Genomic DNA, 16771 nt, shown 5'->3' with positions numbered 1-16771 from the left:
GAAACATGACCGAATACAAACAGTGTAGCTATTCCCTCCGCAAGGCATTCAAACAAGCGAAGTGTCAGTATAGAGACAAAGTAGAGTCGCAATTCAACGGTTCAGACACAAGGTATGTGGCAGGGTCTACAGTCAATCACGGATTATAAAAAGAAAACCAGCCCTGTCGCGGACCAGGATGTCTTGCTCACAGACAAACTCATTTTTTTGCTCGCTTTGAGGAAAATACAGTGCCACTGACACGGCCCGCTACCAAAACCTGCGGGCTCTCCTTCACTGCAGCCGACGTGAGTAAAACATTTAAATGTGTTAACCCTCGCAAGGCTGCAGGCCCAGACAGCATCCCCAGCCGCGTCCTCAGAGCATGCGCAGACCAGCTGGCTGGTGTGTTTACGGACATATTCAATCAATCCTTATCCCAGTCTGCTGTTCCCACATGCTTCAAGAGGGCCACCATTGTTCCTGTTCCCAAGAAAGCTAAGGTAACTGAGCTAAACGACTACCGCCCCGTAGCACTCACTTCTGTCATCATGATGTGCTTTGAGAGATTAGTCAAGGACCATATCAACACCACCCTACCTGCTTACCGCCCCAATAGGTCCACAGACGACGCAATCGCAACCACACTGCACACTGCCCTAACCCATCTGGACAAGAGGAATACCAATGTGAGAATGCTGTTCATCAACTACAGTTCAGCATTTAACACCATAGTACCCTCCAAACTCGTCATCAAGCTCGAGACTCTGGGTCTCGACCCCACCCTGTGCAACTGGGCACTGGACTTCCTGACGGGCCGCCCCCAGGTGGTGAGGGTAGGTAACAACATCTCCACCCCGCTGATCCTCAACACTGGGGCCCCACAAGGGTGTGTTCTGAGCCTTCTCCTGTACTCCCTGTTCACCCACGACTGCGTGGCCACGCACGCCTCCAACTCAATCATCAAGTTTGTGGACGACACTACAGTGGTAGGCTTGATTACCAACAACGACGAGACGGCCTACAGGGAGGAGGTGAGGGCCCTCGGAGTGTGGTATCAGGAAAATAACCTCACACTCAACGTCAACAAAACAAAAGATGACTGTGGACTTCAGGAAACAGCAGAGGGAGCACCTCCCTATCCACATCGACGATACAGTGGTGGAAAGTTAAGTTCCTCGGCGTACACATTAAGGACAAACTGAATTGGTCAACCCACACAGACAGCGTTGTGAAGAAGGCGCAGCAGCGCCTCTTCAACCTCAGGAGGCTGAAGAAATTTGGCTTGTCACCAAAAGCACTCACAAACTTCTACAGATGCACAATCGAGAGCATCCTGTCGGGCTGTATCACCGCCTGGTATGGCAACTGCACCGCCCGCAACCGTAAGGCTCTCCAGATGGTATTAAGGTCTGCACAACACCTCACCAGGGGCAAACTACCTGCCCTCCAGGACAGCTACACCACCCGATGTCACAGGAAGGCCATAAAGATCATCAAGGACAATTACCACCCGAGCCACTGCCTGTTCACCCCGCTATCATCCAGAAGGCGAGGTCAGTACAGGTGCATCAAACAGAGAGCAGAGACAGAGAGAAGCTGTTTTTCAGTCTATCTCAAGGCCATCAGACTGTTAAACAGCCACCACTAACATTGAGTGGCTGCTGCCAACATACTGACTCAACTCCAGCCACTTTAATAATGGAATTAATGGAAATTGATGGAAAAATGTATCACTAGCCACTTTAAACAATGCCACCTAATATAATGTTTACATACCCTACATTACTCATCTCATATGTATATGTATATACTGTACTCTATCATCTACTGCATCTTGCCTCTGCCGTTCTGTACCATCACTCATGCATATATCTTTATGTACATATTCTTTATCCCTTTACACTTGTGTGTATACGGTAGTAGTTGTGGAATTTTTAGGTTAGATTACTAGTTGGTTATTACTGCATTGTCGGAACTAGAAGCACCAGCATTTCGCTACACTCGCATTAACATCTGCTAACCATGTGTATTTGACAAATAGAATTTGATTTGATTTGACTATGCTTGGTGTCATTGTTCATTTGGAAGACCCATTTGCGACCAAGCTTTAACTTCCTGACTGATGTCTTGAGATGTTGCTTCAATATATCCACATGCAGTTGCAAACCATAGTCTGGCTTTTTAATGGTGGTTTTGGAGCAGTGGCTTCTTCCTTGCTGAGCGGCCTTTCAGGTTATGTCGATATAGGATATAGATGCTTTTTTACCTGTTTCCTCCAGCATCTTCACAAGGTCCTTTGCTGTTGTTCTGGGTTTGATTTGCACTTTTCACACCAAAGTACGTTCATCTCTAGGAGACAGAACACGTCTCCTTTCTGAGTGGTAAGACGGCTGCGTGGTCCCATGGTGTTTATACTTGCATACTATTGTTTGTACAGATGAACGTGGTACCTTCAGGCATTTGGAAATTGCTCCCAAGGATGAACCAGACTGGAGGTATACAATTTTTTGATTTCTTTTGATTTTCCCATGATGTCAAGCAAAGAGGCACCTAATTTGAAGGTAGGCCTTGAAATACATCCACAGGTACACCTCCAATTGACTCAAATGATGTCAATTAGCCTATCAGAAGATTCTAAATCCATGACATTTCCTTGAATTTTCCAAGCTGTTTAAAGGCACAGTCAACTTAGTGTATGTAAACTTCTGACCCACTGGAATTGTGATACAGTGAATTTTAAGTAAAATAATCTGTCTGTAAACAATTGTTGGAAAAGTTACTTGTTATGCACAAAGTAGATGTCCTAACCGACTTGCCAAAACTATAATTTGATAACAAGAAATTTGTGGAGTGGTTGAAAAACAGGTTTTAATGACTCCAACCTACGTGTATGTAAACTTCTGACTTCAACTGTGATATTTCAGTTTATCTTTAATACATTTGCAAATTTTTCTAAAAGCCTGTTTTTGCTTTGTCATTATGGGGTATTATGTGTAGATTGATGAGGGGGAAAAAACTATTTAATCAATTTTAGAATACGGTTGTAACGTAACAAAATGTGGAAAAAGTCAAGGGGACTGAATACTTTCCAAATGCACTCCAATTGTGTATACAGGGACCCAGGGCTCTATCTTTCACATTTGCCAAATTCAATTCCCTTCCCTTCTAAAGCAAAGCCCTATCGGGATTTAGTAAGCTGTCAAGTAGCTCTCTCTGGCCCATTCCCAATGCTCATGTCTTAGATTTGAGAGGCAACTTGGTGTAGGACGCTGCTGCAGTGAAATGTTCTATCTCACCTTGTGTGTGAAGCACAGAGACAGACTGCCAATTTGTACAAGGCAAGCCTATCTCTTCATGCTGTCTATGCTGTTTGAAGTGTGCAGAGAAACGAATGCATGACAGGCTGCAACTCTAAAACAGTTACTTTACATGCACACGATAATTATGCAATATAAACTGAGGCTGAGCAAATTGCCTCTCCCTCTGCCAAATCTAGAATTGAAAAGAGTCTCATTGCCAGGCGGGACACACAGCCTATATGGACACACAGCCTATATGACTTCCTCTTTGTCTTTCCCCTCCCCCTGACAGCCAAGGTGGGGAAGACTTCCCTGATCATGTCCCTGGTCAGCGAGGAGTTCCCACAGGTGGTACGTAAAAGAAGCTTCCTGGAACCTCTGTGTTTAGTAAATAGATTTAGTAAGAATGTCTATTCAGCCTAGGAAGCACTTTTCTCAAACTGAGAGTGCTTTGAGTTGTATCGGGTAGACGGATAACTCCCCGTGGGAGATGCACGTCTTGATGATCAGCAGTAGTACTAATAAACAGTTATACATGCATTACCTATGTAGAATGTACGTTACCTATGTAGAGTATCCCATTGGTGTCTCTTTATGATGGTCATCCTTGGTTCCTTGTAACAGGTGCCCTACCGGGCTGAAGAGATCACCATACCGGCAGACGTCACCCCAGAGAGAGTTCCTACACACATAGTAGACTACTCAGGTACTGTAACTGTAACTAACAGTGTAGCTATATTTTTTTATTTCACCTTTTATTTAACCAGGTAGGCAAGTTGAGAACAAGTTCTCATTTACAACTGCGACCTGGCCAAGATAAAGCAAAGCAGTTCGACACATACAACGACACAGAGTTACACATGGAGTAAAACAAACATACAGTCAATAATACAGTATAAACAAGTCTATATACAATGTGAGCAAATGAGGTGAGATAAGAGAGGTAAAGGCGATGGTGGCGAAGTAAATACAATATAGCAATTAAAACACTGGAATGGTAGATTTGACAGATGAGTGTGCAAAGTAGCAAAATAAATACAGTAGGGGAAGAGGTAGTTGTTTGGGCTAATTATAGATGGGCTATGTACAGGTGCAGTGATCTGTGAGCTGCTGTGAGCCACGTATAATGTGTACCTTATCTCTGTTGTAATATGCAAACCGTGGGTGTAAGCATGTTATTGTACATTCAAGCCATGTACACCAAACTACTACAATAATACTGTCCTGTAAATCACTAACTGCATGTTTTAACTCGCACAGAGGCGGAACAAACAGATGAGCAGTTGTCTTCAGAGATATCGAAGGTAATATTAGAATCAATGTTCAGTATTGTAGAAAGATGTTTGTCGAGATTTGAAACTACTGCCGAGTCCAGATTGTAATGGTTGTCGCTCCCTTTACAGGCCAATGTGATTTGCATAGTGTACGCCGTCAACAACAAGAAGTCCATTGAGAAGGTGAGTTTAGCCATAGTACTTGAAGTACTGTATGCACATTATGTTATGATATCAGCCAGTTCACACTCATGTTTGCTTTTTTGTAATGTTGTATCTTCACCATCTTGTTTTCCTTTAGGTGACCAGCCATTGGATTCCACTTATAAATGACAATACAGACAAGGACAGCAGGTGAGGGATACAGTCTAGGTTTAGTTGTGGTTCTTATGGGTGGTTCGTATGTAGCCCAGTTCCTGCATGAGCTTTGCAATGGTTACGCTATCGTCTTAATGACCTATAACATGAAGAGTATGGGGGTTGCAGTGTAGTAGTGGTATCCAATGTGGTGTGTTGCAATATTCAACCACTACCAGGGTTCACCCAGCTGGGTCACTGTAAAAGGCACTCTACATGCAGTTACATGAATGTGTTTTCTCCTAAATACATGATATATGCATGGATGTTTTCCTAAAGTTTTGAAAGAGGAGATGGGCACATGTCATAGACATAAGTCCACGCTTTTCACAACGAGTCATTTCAGTAAATTGACACATTTTCTCAGTAGAACAGCAATCTAGATGAGCTTCATGCATGCAGACCCACCACTTGATAATATTATTTCTAGGAAGTGCAATTGAGATCAGAATTATGTATTTTCCGAGGGAGACTTCACCAGAATACAAAACTCTCACACACTACAATTGCATGATTTGATGTCTGGATTGGGAAAACAGCCGTGAATATACAGCTTTAAGACCTAGTAAATAACTCTATTTAAAAGCAATCCAATCAACCATTTACAACCTTTCTCTCTGTCCTCCCTTCCCCCTATAGGGTTCCTGTCATCCTGGTCGGGAACAAGTCTGACCTGGTGGAACACAGCAGCATGGAGACCATCCTGCCTGTCATGAACCAGTACACTGAGATAGAGACATGTGTGGAGGTGAGACTGCCAGAGGGCTTCTGTACTGAGTCACCCACTGTGTTGTAGCACCGTGACTTCACTACCCAGAGTAGTGATGCATCGCCAGATATTGCATAGAGACTGCTGGGTAAAAGCCACTGACCTCCAGTGGTTCGTCCTTTAAAGGTTGCAGCGTACTACAGCACTGCTTGCATGGTGCCACAGAATTCTATGGCACGTTATTTACAGTGGGTAGAACAAGTACTTGATACACTGCTGATTTTGCAGGTTTTCCTACTTACAAAGCATGTAGAGGTCTGTAATTGTTTTATCATAGGTACACTTCAACTGTGAGAGATGGAATCTAAAACAAAAATCCAGAAAATCACATTGTATGATTTTTAAGTAATTAATTTGTATTTTATTGCATGACATAAGTATTTGATCACCTACCAACCAGAAAGAATTATGGCTCTCTTTAATAAGCCCTCCTGTTGTCCACTCATTACCTGTATTAACTGCACCTGTTTGAACTCGTTACCTGTATAAAAGACACCTGTCCACACACGCAATCAAACAGACTCCAACCTCTCCTCAATGGCCAAGACCAGGGAGCTGTGTAAGGACATCAGGGATACAATTGTAGACCTGCACAAGGCTGGGATGGGCTACAGGACAATAGGCAAGCAGCTTGGTGAGAAGGCAACAACTGTTGGCGCAATTATTAGAAAATGGAAGAAGTTCAAGATGATGGTCAATCACCCTCGGTCTGGTGCTCCATGCAAGTTCTCACCTCGTGGGGCATCAATGATCATGAGGAAGGTGAGGGATCACTCCAGAACTACACGGCAGGACCTGGTCAATGACCTGAAGAGAGCTGGGACCACAGTCGTTAAGATAATCATTAGTAACACACTACGCCGTCATGGATTAAAATCCTGCAGCACATGCAAGGTCCCCCTGCTCAAGCCAGCGCATGTCCAGGCCCGTCTGAAGTTTGCCAATGACCATCTGGATGATCCAGAGGAGGAATGGGAGAAGGTCATGTGGTCTGATGAGACAAAAATAGAGCTTTTTGGTCTAAACTCCACTCGCCGTGTTTGGAGAAAGAAGAAGGATGAGTACAACCCCAAGAACAGCATCCCAACCGTGAAGCATGGAGGTGGAAACATCATTCTTTGGGGATGCTTTTCTGCAAAGGGGACAGGACGACTGCACCGTATTGAGGGGAGGATGGATGGGGCCCATGTATCGCGAGATCTTGGCCAACAACCTCCTTCCTTCAGTAAGAGCATTGAAGATGGGTCGTGGCTGGGTCTTCCAGCATGACAACGACCCGAAACACACAGCCAACTAAGAAGCATCTCAAGGACCTGGAGTGGCCTAGCCAGTCTCCAGACCTGAACCCAATAGAACATCTTTGGAGGGAGCTGAAAGTCCGTATTGCCCAGCGACAGCCCCGAAACCTGAAGGATCTGGATAAGGTCTGATGTATCAAATACTTATGTCATGCAATAAAATGCTAATTAATTACTTAAAAATCATACAATGTGATTTTCTGGATTTTTGTTTTAGATTCCGTCTCTCTCAGTTGAAATGTAAAATGTAAAAATTACAGACCTCTACATGCTTTGCAAGTAGGGAAACCTGCAAAATCGGCAGTGTATCAAATACTTGTTCTCCCCACTGTAAGTGTCATTCACTGTCACCATTAATGCTAGTTAGTGCTAGTTTGACCACCAGAGGGCATCTTTAAGAAGTATTTGATAGCCTTCAATAGTGGCAGTACTAGAGAATTTCAAAACTGTTTTTGTAAGAACTTAGTATATGGGACTGATCTTAAGAAATGTTTCTTAATTAATTTGATTAATATTACGGTGTTTCTATTCCAAGAAAAACGAAAAACCCTCTTGTTTTCCGTTAAGATGGTACTGAAAATATGGCGCTGTACAACGTGACTGTCGGGAGTAGGCACAGTACTGGGCTATTTAGCTAAAGAATCCCGTGTCGTGCAGGCACTTGGGAGACCCGGGGTTCAATTCTCCGACGGGGAGGAAGGAGTAGGCTGTTCATGTAAATAAGAATGTCTTCTTATTTGACTTGCCTAGTTAAATAAAGGTTACACTAAGAGCATAACATTTCTACATCCTAATTGTGTAATTGTAGTCTAACCCAAACGGAGATTCAGTGAAAATAAATCTCATTGATTTATTAAGATCAGTCCCCATGCTTGTTTCAGAGCAGCACAAAATGGTGCTAAAATAGTTGTAGGCTATTGCTTCTAATCCTATTGCTTCTAACTTCAATATGCTCTTTAAATAAATAAGACCTACACCACATTACTCAACACTAGTGAGACTCATGTCACCTACGGTAGACCTACAGTATATCGGAAAAATATGACGTGACTCTCCGCTAATAATTTTATATCGAGGATTGGAGGATTCTAAATTAAAGCCAGAATTGCCTCATGGGTAATGCATTTTGCTCTGCGATGCAGTGTCTTAGACAGCTGCTCCACCAACACAGAGAGGTGTTGGTAAAGGTATATTGTTCTGCTAACAGCCCATAATGGGCAATTATAATACTGTACATGGTGTCCAAGTCAGGATAACCAAAACATGTATTTATTAAAGGCTATCAGAAAGAGTGTTGGTACTTAGTTATTTTGATCCAAAGCCATGAATGAGTGAGTCACGAAAGTGAGTGATTGTAATCTGAATAAAGGCCAAAATAATATTTGTAAAGGCCAAAACATTTATTTCTGTTTTTAGAGGGAGAGAAACGCTGGGCCAATTGTCCGCCTCCTTATGAGACTCCCAATCACAGTCAGATGTGATGCATAATAATACTTCTTGTTGTATTATTTGTTTTGTCTTTTCTGTTGGATTAAACTCGAGTTGCAACCAATAACGGCCGGTTGTGATACAGCCTACCTAACTAAGAAATACATTTGACGATAGAATTCTCCCCCTATCCTCCTAGGCAAGTCTATTGTCCAGCTACCTGCTAATAGCCATAATGGCGCTGTTCAACGTGACCGTGTGTGTTTTTGAAAGAGTTTTTTCCAGTAATCGACAATTTGTTTACCTTCATTAGACAACTTTGTTCCAATATTTTTGGAATTCAGTGATATTTATTCCCATAGTAATTCGTTATGGATCCTAAACTAAATCTACATCAGCATTTTGAAAGAGTATTTTTATAATTATTTTATTAACGAAAGAGTATAGATACTGATGAAGAAATACAGTATATGCTTTTACATTTGGATAATAAAGCATTTTGAAGATATAAGCCACCTGTATTTGTTTATTTGGCTAAAGCAGAACAGCATAACGGTCCGGACGGCACTTGCTGTGCCGGGGTGAGCAGTTAGTCAAATTCTGTTGTCAGAAGAGGAATGGAAATGTCAGGGTGACTCGATGACCTGATGAACCTGCGAGGTATATTGACTGCCTGTCGAAGGTGGAGTTCTAGAGCTCACAGGTGTGCCTGGCATGGATTGTGACTCCATCTCGTTCCTCGCCCTCTTCAACGCGTCCTTCTCCACCTGACTCTCCGCCAATGCCGCCTTGCTCTGGTCCAATGCATCACCTGTTGCCCGTATCTCTGCCCTCAGAGAATGATTATCTTTCTGCTGGTCTCCCTTCAATGACTCGATCTCGGTCTTCAAAGTTTGAATCTGATCCAGATTGTCAGATTGGTTCCGTGACTCCAACACACAAATGCTGCGTACACATTTTAAAAAATCTAGCAAAACAAACCTCTTTCTTTGCAACCATTCGTTTTTTCGGTGCGGCCTGTTGTCCAGCCTTTTGTCCACTGATCTCCACGGATGGTTGTCGCCATTGTTGTATGCTCTGCAAAAACACATTCAGTGCTCATTTTTAAGTCCTCTCGTGGTTATGGTCCTAACCCTGGAACGGGTAGCACAATAGAAAGAAACTGTATTGATGAAAATTATGTCCATGTTGTCTTTTCTCTTTTCTCTTTTCTAATTACTTTAGATTTAGATGAACAGCTCGTTTTTGAATGGTAACTGTGTTAAGGGAAGGAGTTTGGTGGGCTGAGGAGTACTGGACAGGTGTGACTTTCACACCTACAGTAGCTGAGCTATAAAGAGTGTTTTCCTGCTAATGAACTAGTGACCTGCAATGAACTAGTGATGCAGGATACTGTACTAAACCACAAATGACCTCTTAAGTCCCGCAGCATAATCACAAAACTCTTAGTGTAGCAACCACTGTACTCGGCCCATGTAGATTTACCAGCATTTACACTTTATGTACACTTATCATGTATACAGTACTTATCATGCACACTTATCATGTATACAGTACTCATCATGCACACTTAACCAATGGTGGAAAAAGTACCCAGTTGTCATACTTGAGTAAAAGTACAGATACTTTAATAGAAAATGGCTCAAGTGAAAGTCACCCAGTAAAATACTACTTGAGTAAAAGTCTAAGTATTTGGTTTTAAATGTACTTAATTATCAAAAGTAAAATGATAAATTCCTTATATTAAGCAAACCAGATGGCACCTTTTTCTTGTTTTCTTAATTTGCGGATAGGCAGGGGCACACTCCAACACTCGGGCATCATTTATTAACAAAGAATGTTTGTTTAGTGAGTCCGCCAGATCAGAGGCATTCAAGATGATCAGAGATAAGTGCTTGAATTAGACCATTTTCCTGTCCTGCTAAGCATTCCAAATGTAACTAGTACTTTTGGGTGTCAGGGAAAATGTATGGAGTGAAAATTATATTATTTTCTTTAGGAATGTAGTATAGTAAAAGTAGTTAAAAAAAAATAACCCCAAAAACTACTCAAGTAGTACTTTAAATATTTTTACTTAAGTGCCGTGGAGTGAAGTACTTATCACTCTAACAGAGGAGTGATACACCTCCAGATGTAGCACAGGGGCTGCACTGACGATAAATCAATGAACTGTTTAAAGAGTGGCTTGAACAGTTCTAGTATCTATTAAAGATGTATAGCAGGGGTGGTGCTTATATTCTAGCAGTCCTTCAGCTATACAGCTTTTAGTGTGCTGCTATAAGAGCTTACAAATGGCACATGTTGTAAACCTAAATCTGTAGGGTTTAAAGCTGGTCCCAGCTTGACGTTCTCTATCTCTGTAGCTTTTACCGTCATCATGCAGGGTGACAGTGAGTCCATACAAAGACTAAATGTTGTGCTTGTTTACTGTATATGCACTTAGGCTATAGAACCTATGTTGGGCATTATTTATGAGTATGACCTTCACCTAGACACACTCCGTGCTATTTTTCTCATGATGGGAATTCCATGGGTCAATCATGTGCTTAGGGTGACACATGGGGTCAGTTTGGTATTGGTTTCAGTCTAGACTCTTAATGGCGCTATTTCTGATGGATTTTCTATAGCTTGCTCAACATGCATTTTTCGAGGAAAATCCATTAGGCCTAATAGACAGGTTGCGTGTGGGTGTGCACGCTCCTTGTCCAAGAGGTGTACTATGGATACGTTTGATTGTCAAGTCTGTTTCCTTGAATTGACAATCAAACTGATCCAATCAAGCCTAGAGTTTGGTCCCCATGGCTCTCCTCCACCCAGCTAGCCATAGAGCCATTTCCACAGTTCAGCTTGGCTGCCTACTCCTCCATGTTTCACAGTCTAATTAGTATTGGCTTATCCCTCAGACCAATCCCCGGCTGGTAGATCCTCCCAGGCCCCAGCCAGCCAGGTCACCATGGAGACCGATCTTGAACACTACTATACTCTACTGTAAACAACTCTCACTTTCCTGACCCATCTAGTGGAAAGCGAGCGAGAGGGAGGTAGTTTGCCGTGTACAGATTTAAAGATGGAATCCGCATTAGGGGGAACAGCAGCATTGTTAATGTTTTTGTGGACAAAACAGAGGTGAGGTGCGCCCAGCAGCTTGCAGCGTTCGCTGTTTCCACTAACTTCTTTGTGGTTGTAATATCCCAAATGGACGTGGCTGTTTTCACCATTAAGGATTCCAGCTTTAAGTGCTTTCTGCACTGAGACGTGTATTTTTGAGGTATTTTAGTTCTGCACAGGAACTGCGTAGTTGTTTTTGATATGTTGGTAAATGTAAATGTTATTTCAGGATGAATGAACATCCATATTTTGTATGTTCCTCTTTCTGTATTTCCGTAATGTTTTTTTTTTTTTTTTAAGTGTTCAGCAAAGAACCTGAAGAACATATCTGAGTTGTTTTACTACGCCCAAAAGGCTGTCCTGCACCCCACTGGCCCTTTATACTGTCCAGAGGAGAAACAGGTAAAGAGTGAAGAAGCCCTGTTGACAGAATGCTACAGAAATAAGAATTGTTCATAAAGTCTCACATTTACATTGAGGCCACCTGTGTCATTACACTGTTGATTGGACTTGATTCCCAGATGAAGCCTGCTTGCATTAAAGCGCTGACTCGCATCTTCAAGGTGTCAGACCTGGACAACGATGGGATTCTCAATGATAACGAGCTCAACTTCTTCCAGGTGAGTTTTCAACTCTCTGTGACTCGTGACTCCTACAGCAGCACAGCGCACGTTTTTACAGCACTAACAAGTTCACTAGCCCTTTTTCATTCAGGTGAAGGGTTCAAATAGTTATTTCAGTGATTTCCTTGTCAGCTTTGGTGATGTGTGTGTGTGTGCAGAGGACATGCTTCAATGCCCCACTGGTATCCCAGGCCCTGGAGGATGTGAAGAACGTTGTGAGGAAGAACGTGATCGACGGTGTGTGTGACAACGGCCTCACTCTCAAAGGTATGCTCTTTTGACAAAGGGAGGGAGCGAAGACAATGAACTTCCTGTTGATCCAATTGTGTGTCCTTTTCTGTTTCTTTGCCATCTCAGTCCTGCATTTCTAATAAAACTAGTCGCACCTTTCTGAAGCACCATGTTCGAGCATGTTGGGGTATGTTTGAATAATGTCCCCGTGTTCCACCTTCCGAACACACACACTGTAGTTGACCTATATCATGGTGGTGGTTCTCAGGGTTCCTGTTCCTCCACACCCTCTTCATCCAGAGGGGGAGACATGAGACCACCTGGACGGTCCTCAGGAGGTTCGGCTACGATGACGACCTGGAACTCCACCAGGACTACCTGTTCCCACTCACGTGAGTGTGCTGCCTGTTTCTACACATCCACTACAACCTGTTCCCACTCACGTGAGTGTGCTGCCTGTTTCTACACTTCCACTACAACCTGTTCCCACTCACGTGAGTGTGCTGCCTGTTTCTACACATCCACTACAACCTGTTCCCACTCACATGAGTGTTCTGCCTGTTTCTACACATCCCACTACAACCTGTTCCTCCAGGGTGTACTGCCTGTTTCTACACGTCCTGCTACAACCTGTTCCTCCAGGGTGTACTGCCTGTTTCTACACGTCCCACTACAACCTGTTCCTCCAGGGTGTACTGCCTGTTTCTACACGTCCCACTACAACCTGTTCCTCCAGGGTGTACTGCCTGTTTCTACATGTCCCACTACAACGTGTTCCTCCAGGGTGTACTGCCTGTTTCTACACGTCCCACTACAACCTGTTCCTCCAGGGTGTACTGCCTGTTTCTACACGTCCCACTACAACCTGTTCCTCCAGGGTGTACTGTCTGTTTCTACACATCCCACTACAACCTGTTCCTCCAGGGTGTACTGCCTGTTTCTACACGTCCCACTACAACCTGTTCCTCCAGGGTGTACTGTCTGTTTCTACACGTCCCACTACAACCTGTTCCTCCAGGGTGTACTGCCTGTTTCTACACATCCCACTACAACCTGTTCCTCCAGGGTGTACTGCCTGTTTCTACACGTCCCACTACAACCTGTTCCTCCAGGGTGTACTGCCTGTTTCTACATGTCCCACTACAACGTGTTCCTCCAGGGTGTACTGCCTGTTTCTACACCCATACCAACAAACTATGTCCCCTATTAGTCGTGATGGGGGGGGGGGGGGGGGGGGGATCAATACAGTTTCATATCGGGATGTTGTTATTGATGAAATTTATCGTTTTGGCAATATCGCAAAATATAATTTTTGAGCTAGTTGGCTGTACCTGCACCAAAACTCCAGTATTTTTACTTCATAGCTTGTTCTCCATCTTGTTTTTAAACAGGGAGCCAACATGTTTTCAGCACTTTTATTTCTAGGACTGATCAAAGCAAATGTTCTTGTCCTTCTGCAGCAGACATATGGTGAGCAGTATGTTTGGAACATTGAATCGCAATACATATCGTATCGGCACCCAAGTATAGTGATAATATTGTATCGTGAGGTCCCCGGCAATTACCAGCCCTACCTATTAGTGTGTGTGTCTTTACCTCTTCCCACAGGCACAGATATTGACCGTTCCGTGTGCTTAGTTCATCATGCTTTTATTGCCTTGGTCTTCCTCAGGGACAATCTGAGCCTCAGACTTCCAATAAGTAATAATAAATACCTATCAACATGCAGAAATACACTTTGGCTTGACCCAGTACAACAAAAGATGTCTGTCTCCCTTCTTTCAGATTGAGATGGGTCACTAAGCCCCAGTACAGTCAGGATTAACATCCATCCCCCTTCTGGCTCTGACCTCAGTTACCCACAAGTCTCTCTCTCTCTCTCTCTCCCCCCTGCAGAGCGTCCATTGAGGATGCCATAATTGAATCTGTGTCCTTATTTATCTCGTAATCTCTGCAGGATTCTCCATCTGACGTGTGTGGTGTGTGTGTGTGTGTGTTCCCCACCTCTACTGTACCTCCAGGTTGAAAGTACCTCCAGACTGCACCACCGAGCTGAATCACAATGCCTACCTCTTCCTCCAGAGTGTTTTCGACAAACATGACAAGGTATTGACCTTGTCTGTGGTAAATTATACCATTGGATTTGGAGCCAACATTTCAGACTAACAAAAGTCAAACTGTTTCTAAACCCTGCTGGCAGTGAATGAAACATAAGTCGAGTGGTCAAGCTAGTGTGTGTCCTTATGCTCTAGATGCCAATGACCCGTGAGGTGTGTGTGTTTTTCAGGACCGGGACTGTGCCCTGTCCCCAGAGGAGCTGAAGGACCTGTTTGATGTGTTCCCCTACATGCCTTGGGGTCCCGACGTCAACAACACGGTGTGCACCAATGACGAAGGCTGGATCACCTACCAGGGCTACCTGTCCCAGTGGACGTAGGTTACCACTGCACGCACAAACAGACCGATACAGACATGCAGTAATATCGAACAATTCCACAACAACTACCCAATACACACAAATCTAACAGGAATATATGCATATAAATATATGGATGAGCGATGATCGAGCAGCATAGGCAAGATGCAATAGATAGGCATTCTAGCCAGTCTGATTCATTTGTACCAATGAACAGACCGTCATTGTTACTAAACTCTTGACCACATTCACTTCAGTACTGGGATCAGATAAGAAAAATTCATACATATACAGTAACATTTAGTATTTTGATTAGTACATATACAGTAACATAATTGTATTCTGATAAGTACTTCCTGATTGAAATGTATACATAATTAGTCATTATAGATAAAAATTCCCTTAACAGTTTTGCCAGCAGCTCTTTGTTGTGCGTCAAGCATTGCGCTGTTTATGACTTCAAGCCTATCAACTCCCAAGATGAGGCTGGTGTAACCAGTGAAATGGCTAGCTAGTTAGCGCGCGCTAATAGAGTTTCAAACATCACTCGCTCTGAGCCTTCTAGTGGTTCTTCCCCTTGCTCTGCATAGGTAACGCTGCTTCGATGGTGGCTTTGTCGATGTGTTCCTGGTTCGAGCCCAGGGAGGAGCGAGGAGAGGGACGGAAGCTATACTGTTACACTGGCAATACTAAAGTGCCTATCAGAACATCCAATAGTCAAAGGTTTATGAAATACAAATGGTATAAAGGGAAATAGTCCTATAATTCCTATAATAACTACAACCTAAAACTTCTTACCTGGGAATAGTGAAAAAGGAACCACCAGCTTTCATATGTTCTGAGCAAGGAACTTCTTAAATGGCACATATTGCACTTTTACTTTCTTCAACACTTTGTTTTTGCATTATTTAAACCAAATTGAACATGTTTCATTATTTACTTGAGGCTAAATTGATTTTATTGATGTATTATATTAAGTTAAAATAAGTGTTAATTCAGTATTGCTGTAATTGTCATTATTACAAATAAATCAAATAAAATCGGCCAATTAATCGGTACCGGCTTTTTTGGTCCTCCAATAATCGGTATCGGCATTGAAAAATCATAATCTGTCAACCTCTACTATGTAGGCAGTAGCCTCTCTGTGTTAGTATTGGCTGTTTAACAGTCTGATGGCCTTGAGATAGAAGACATTTTTAGTCTCTCGGTCCCAGCTTTGATGCACCTGTACTGACCCCGCCTTCTGGATGATAGCGGGGTGAACAGGCAGTGGCTCGGGTGGTTATTATCCTTGATGATTTTTTTGGCCTTCCTGTGTCATCGGGTGGTGTAGGTGTCCTGGAGGGCAGGTAGTTTGCCCCCGGTGATGCGTTGTGCAGACGGCCCTATCCTCTGGAGAGCCTTACGGTTGTGGGCGGAGCAGTTGCCGTACCAGGCGGTGACACAGCCCGACAGGATGCTCTCGATTGTGCATCTGTAAAACTTTTTAGGTTTTAGGTAACAAGCACTGCTGCGCCTTCTTCTCCACACTGTCTGTGTGGGTGGACCATTTCAGTTTATCCGTGATGTGTTCGCCGAGGAACTTGAATTTTTCTACCTTCTCCACTGCTGTCCCATCGATGTGGATACGGGGGTGCTCCCTCTGCTGCTTCCTGTCCACGATCATCTCCTTTATTTTGTTGACGTTGAGTAAGAGGTTGTTTTCCTGACACCACACTCCAAGGGCCCTCACCTCCTCCCTATAGGCTGTCTTGTTGTTGTTGGTAATCAAGCCCACTACTGTTGTGTGGTCTGCATTGAGTTGGAGACATGCATGGCCACGTAGTCATTGGTGAACAGGGAGAACATGAGGGGGCTGAGCACGCACCTATGTAAGAATGCTGTTCATCGACTACAGCTCAGCATTTAACACCATAGTACCCTCCAAACTCGTCTCGACCCCGCCCTCTGCAACTGGGTCCTAGACTTCCTGACGGCCAACCCCCA

General features: G+C 43.5%; 1 protein-coding gene across 2 annotated transcripts in view; it reads left to right on the top strand.

Annotated features, from left to right (window-relative positions):
• LOC110485825 (mitochondrial Rho GTPase 1-A) overlaps nucleotides 1-16771 on the top strand; it is a 33547-nt gene that overhangs the window by 7062 nt on the left and 9714 nt on the right. For both annotated transcript variants that reach the window (XM_036940499.2, XM_036940498.2), the window contains exons 2-13: nucleotides 3574-3632; nucleotides 3906-3987; nucleotides 4542-4585; nucleotides 4685-4738; nucleotides 4857-4909; nucleotides 5552-5660; nucleotides 11816-11917; nucleotides 12037-12135; nucleotides 12297-12405; nucleotides 12638-12761; nucleotides 14391-14475; nucleotides 14657-14802. In XM_036940499.2, coding sequence (XP_036796394.2) covers nucleotides 3574-3632; nucleotides 3906-3987; nucleotides 4542-4585; nucleotides 4685-4738; nucleotides 4857-4909; nucleotides 5552-5660; nucleotides 11816-11917; nucleotides 12037-12135; nucleotides 12297-12405; nucleotides 12638-12761; nucleotides 14391-14475; nucleotides 14657-14802 — 1066 coding nt within the window. The remainder of the gene's footprint in view (nucleotides 1-3573; nucleotides 3633-3905; nucleotides 3988-4541; nucleotides 4586-4684; nucleotides 4739-4856; nucleotides 4910-5551; nucleotides 5661-11815; nucleotides 11918-12036; nucleotides 12136-12296; nucleotides 12406-12637; nucleotides 12762-14390; nucleotides 14476-14656; nucleotides 14803-16771) is intronic.

Source organism: Oncorhynchus mykiss, chromosome 13 (assembly GCF_057628025.1).
Source record: "Oncorhynchus mykiss isolate SJ-2025 chromosome 13, ASM5762802v1, whole genome shotgun sequence".
NCBI classification, from domain to species: Eukaryota; Metazoa; Chordata; class Actinopteri; order Salmoniformes; family Salmonidae; genus Oncorhynchus; species Oncorhynchus mykiss.
This window is presented reverse-complemented; position numbering and strand designations above follow the sequence as displayed.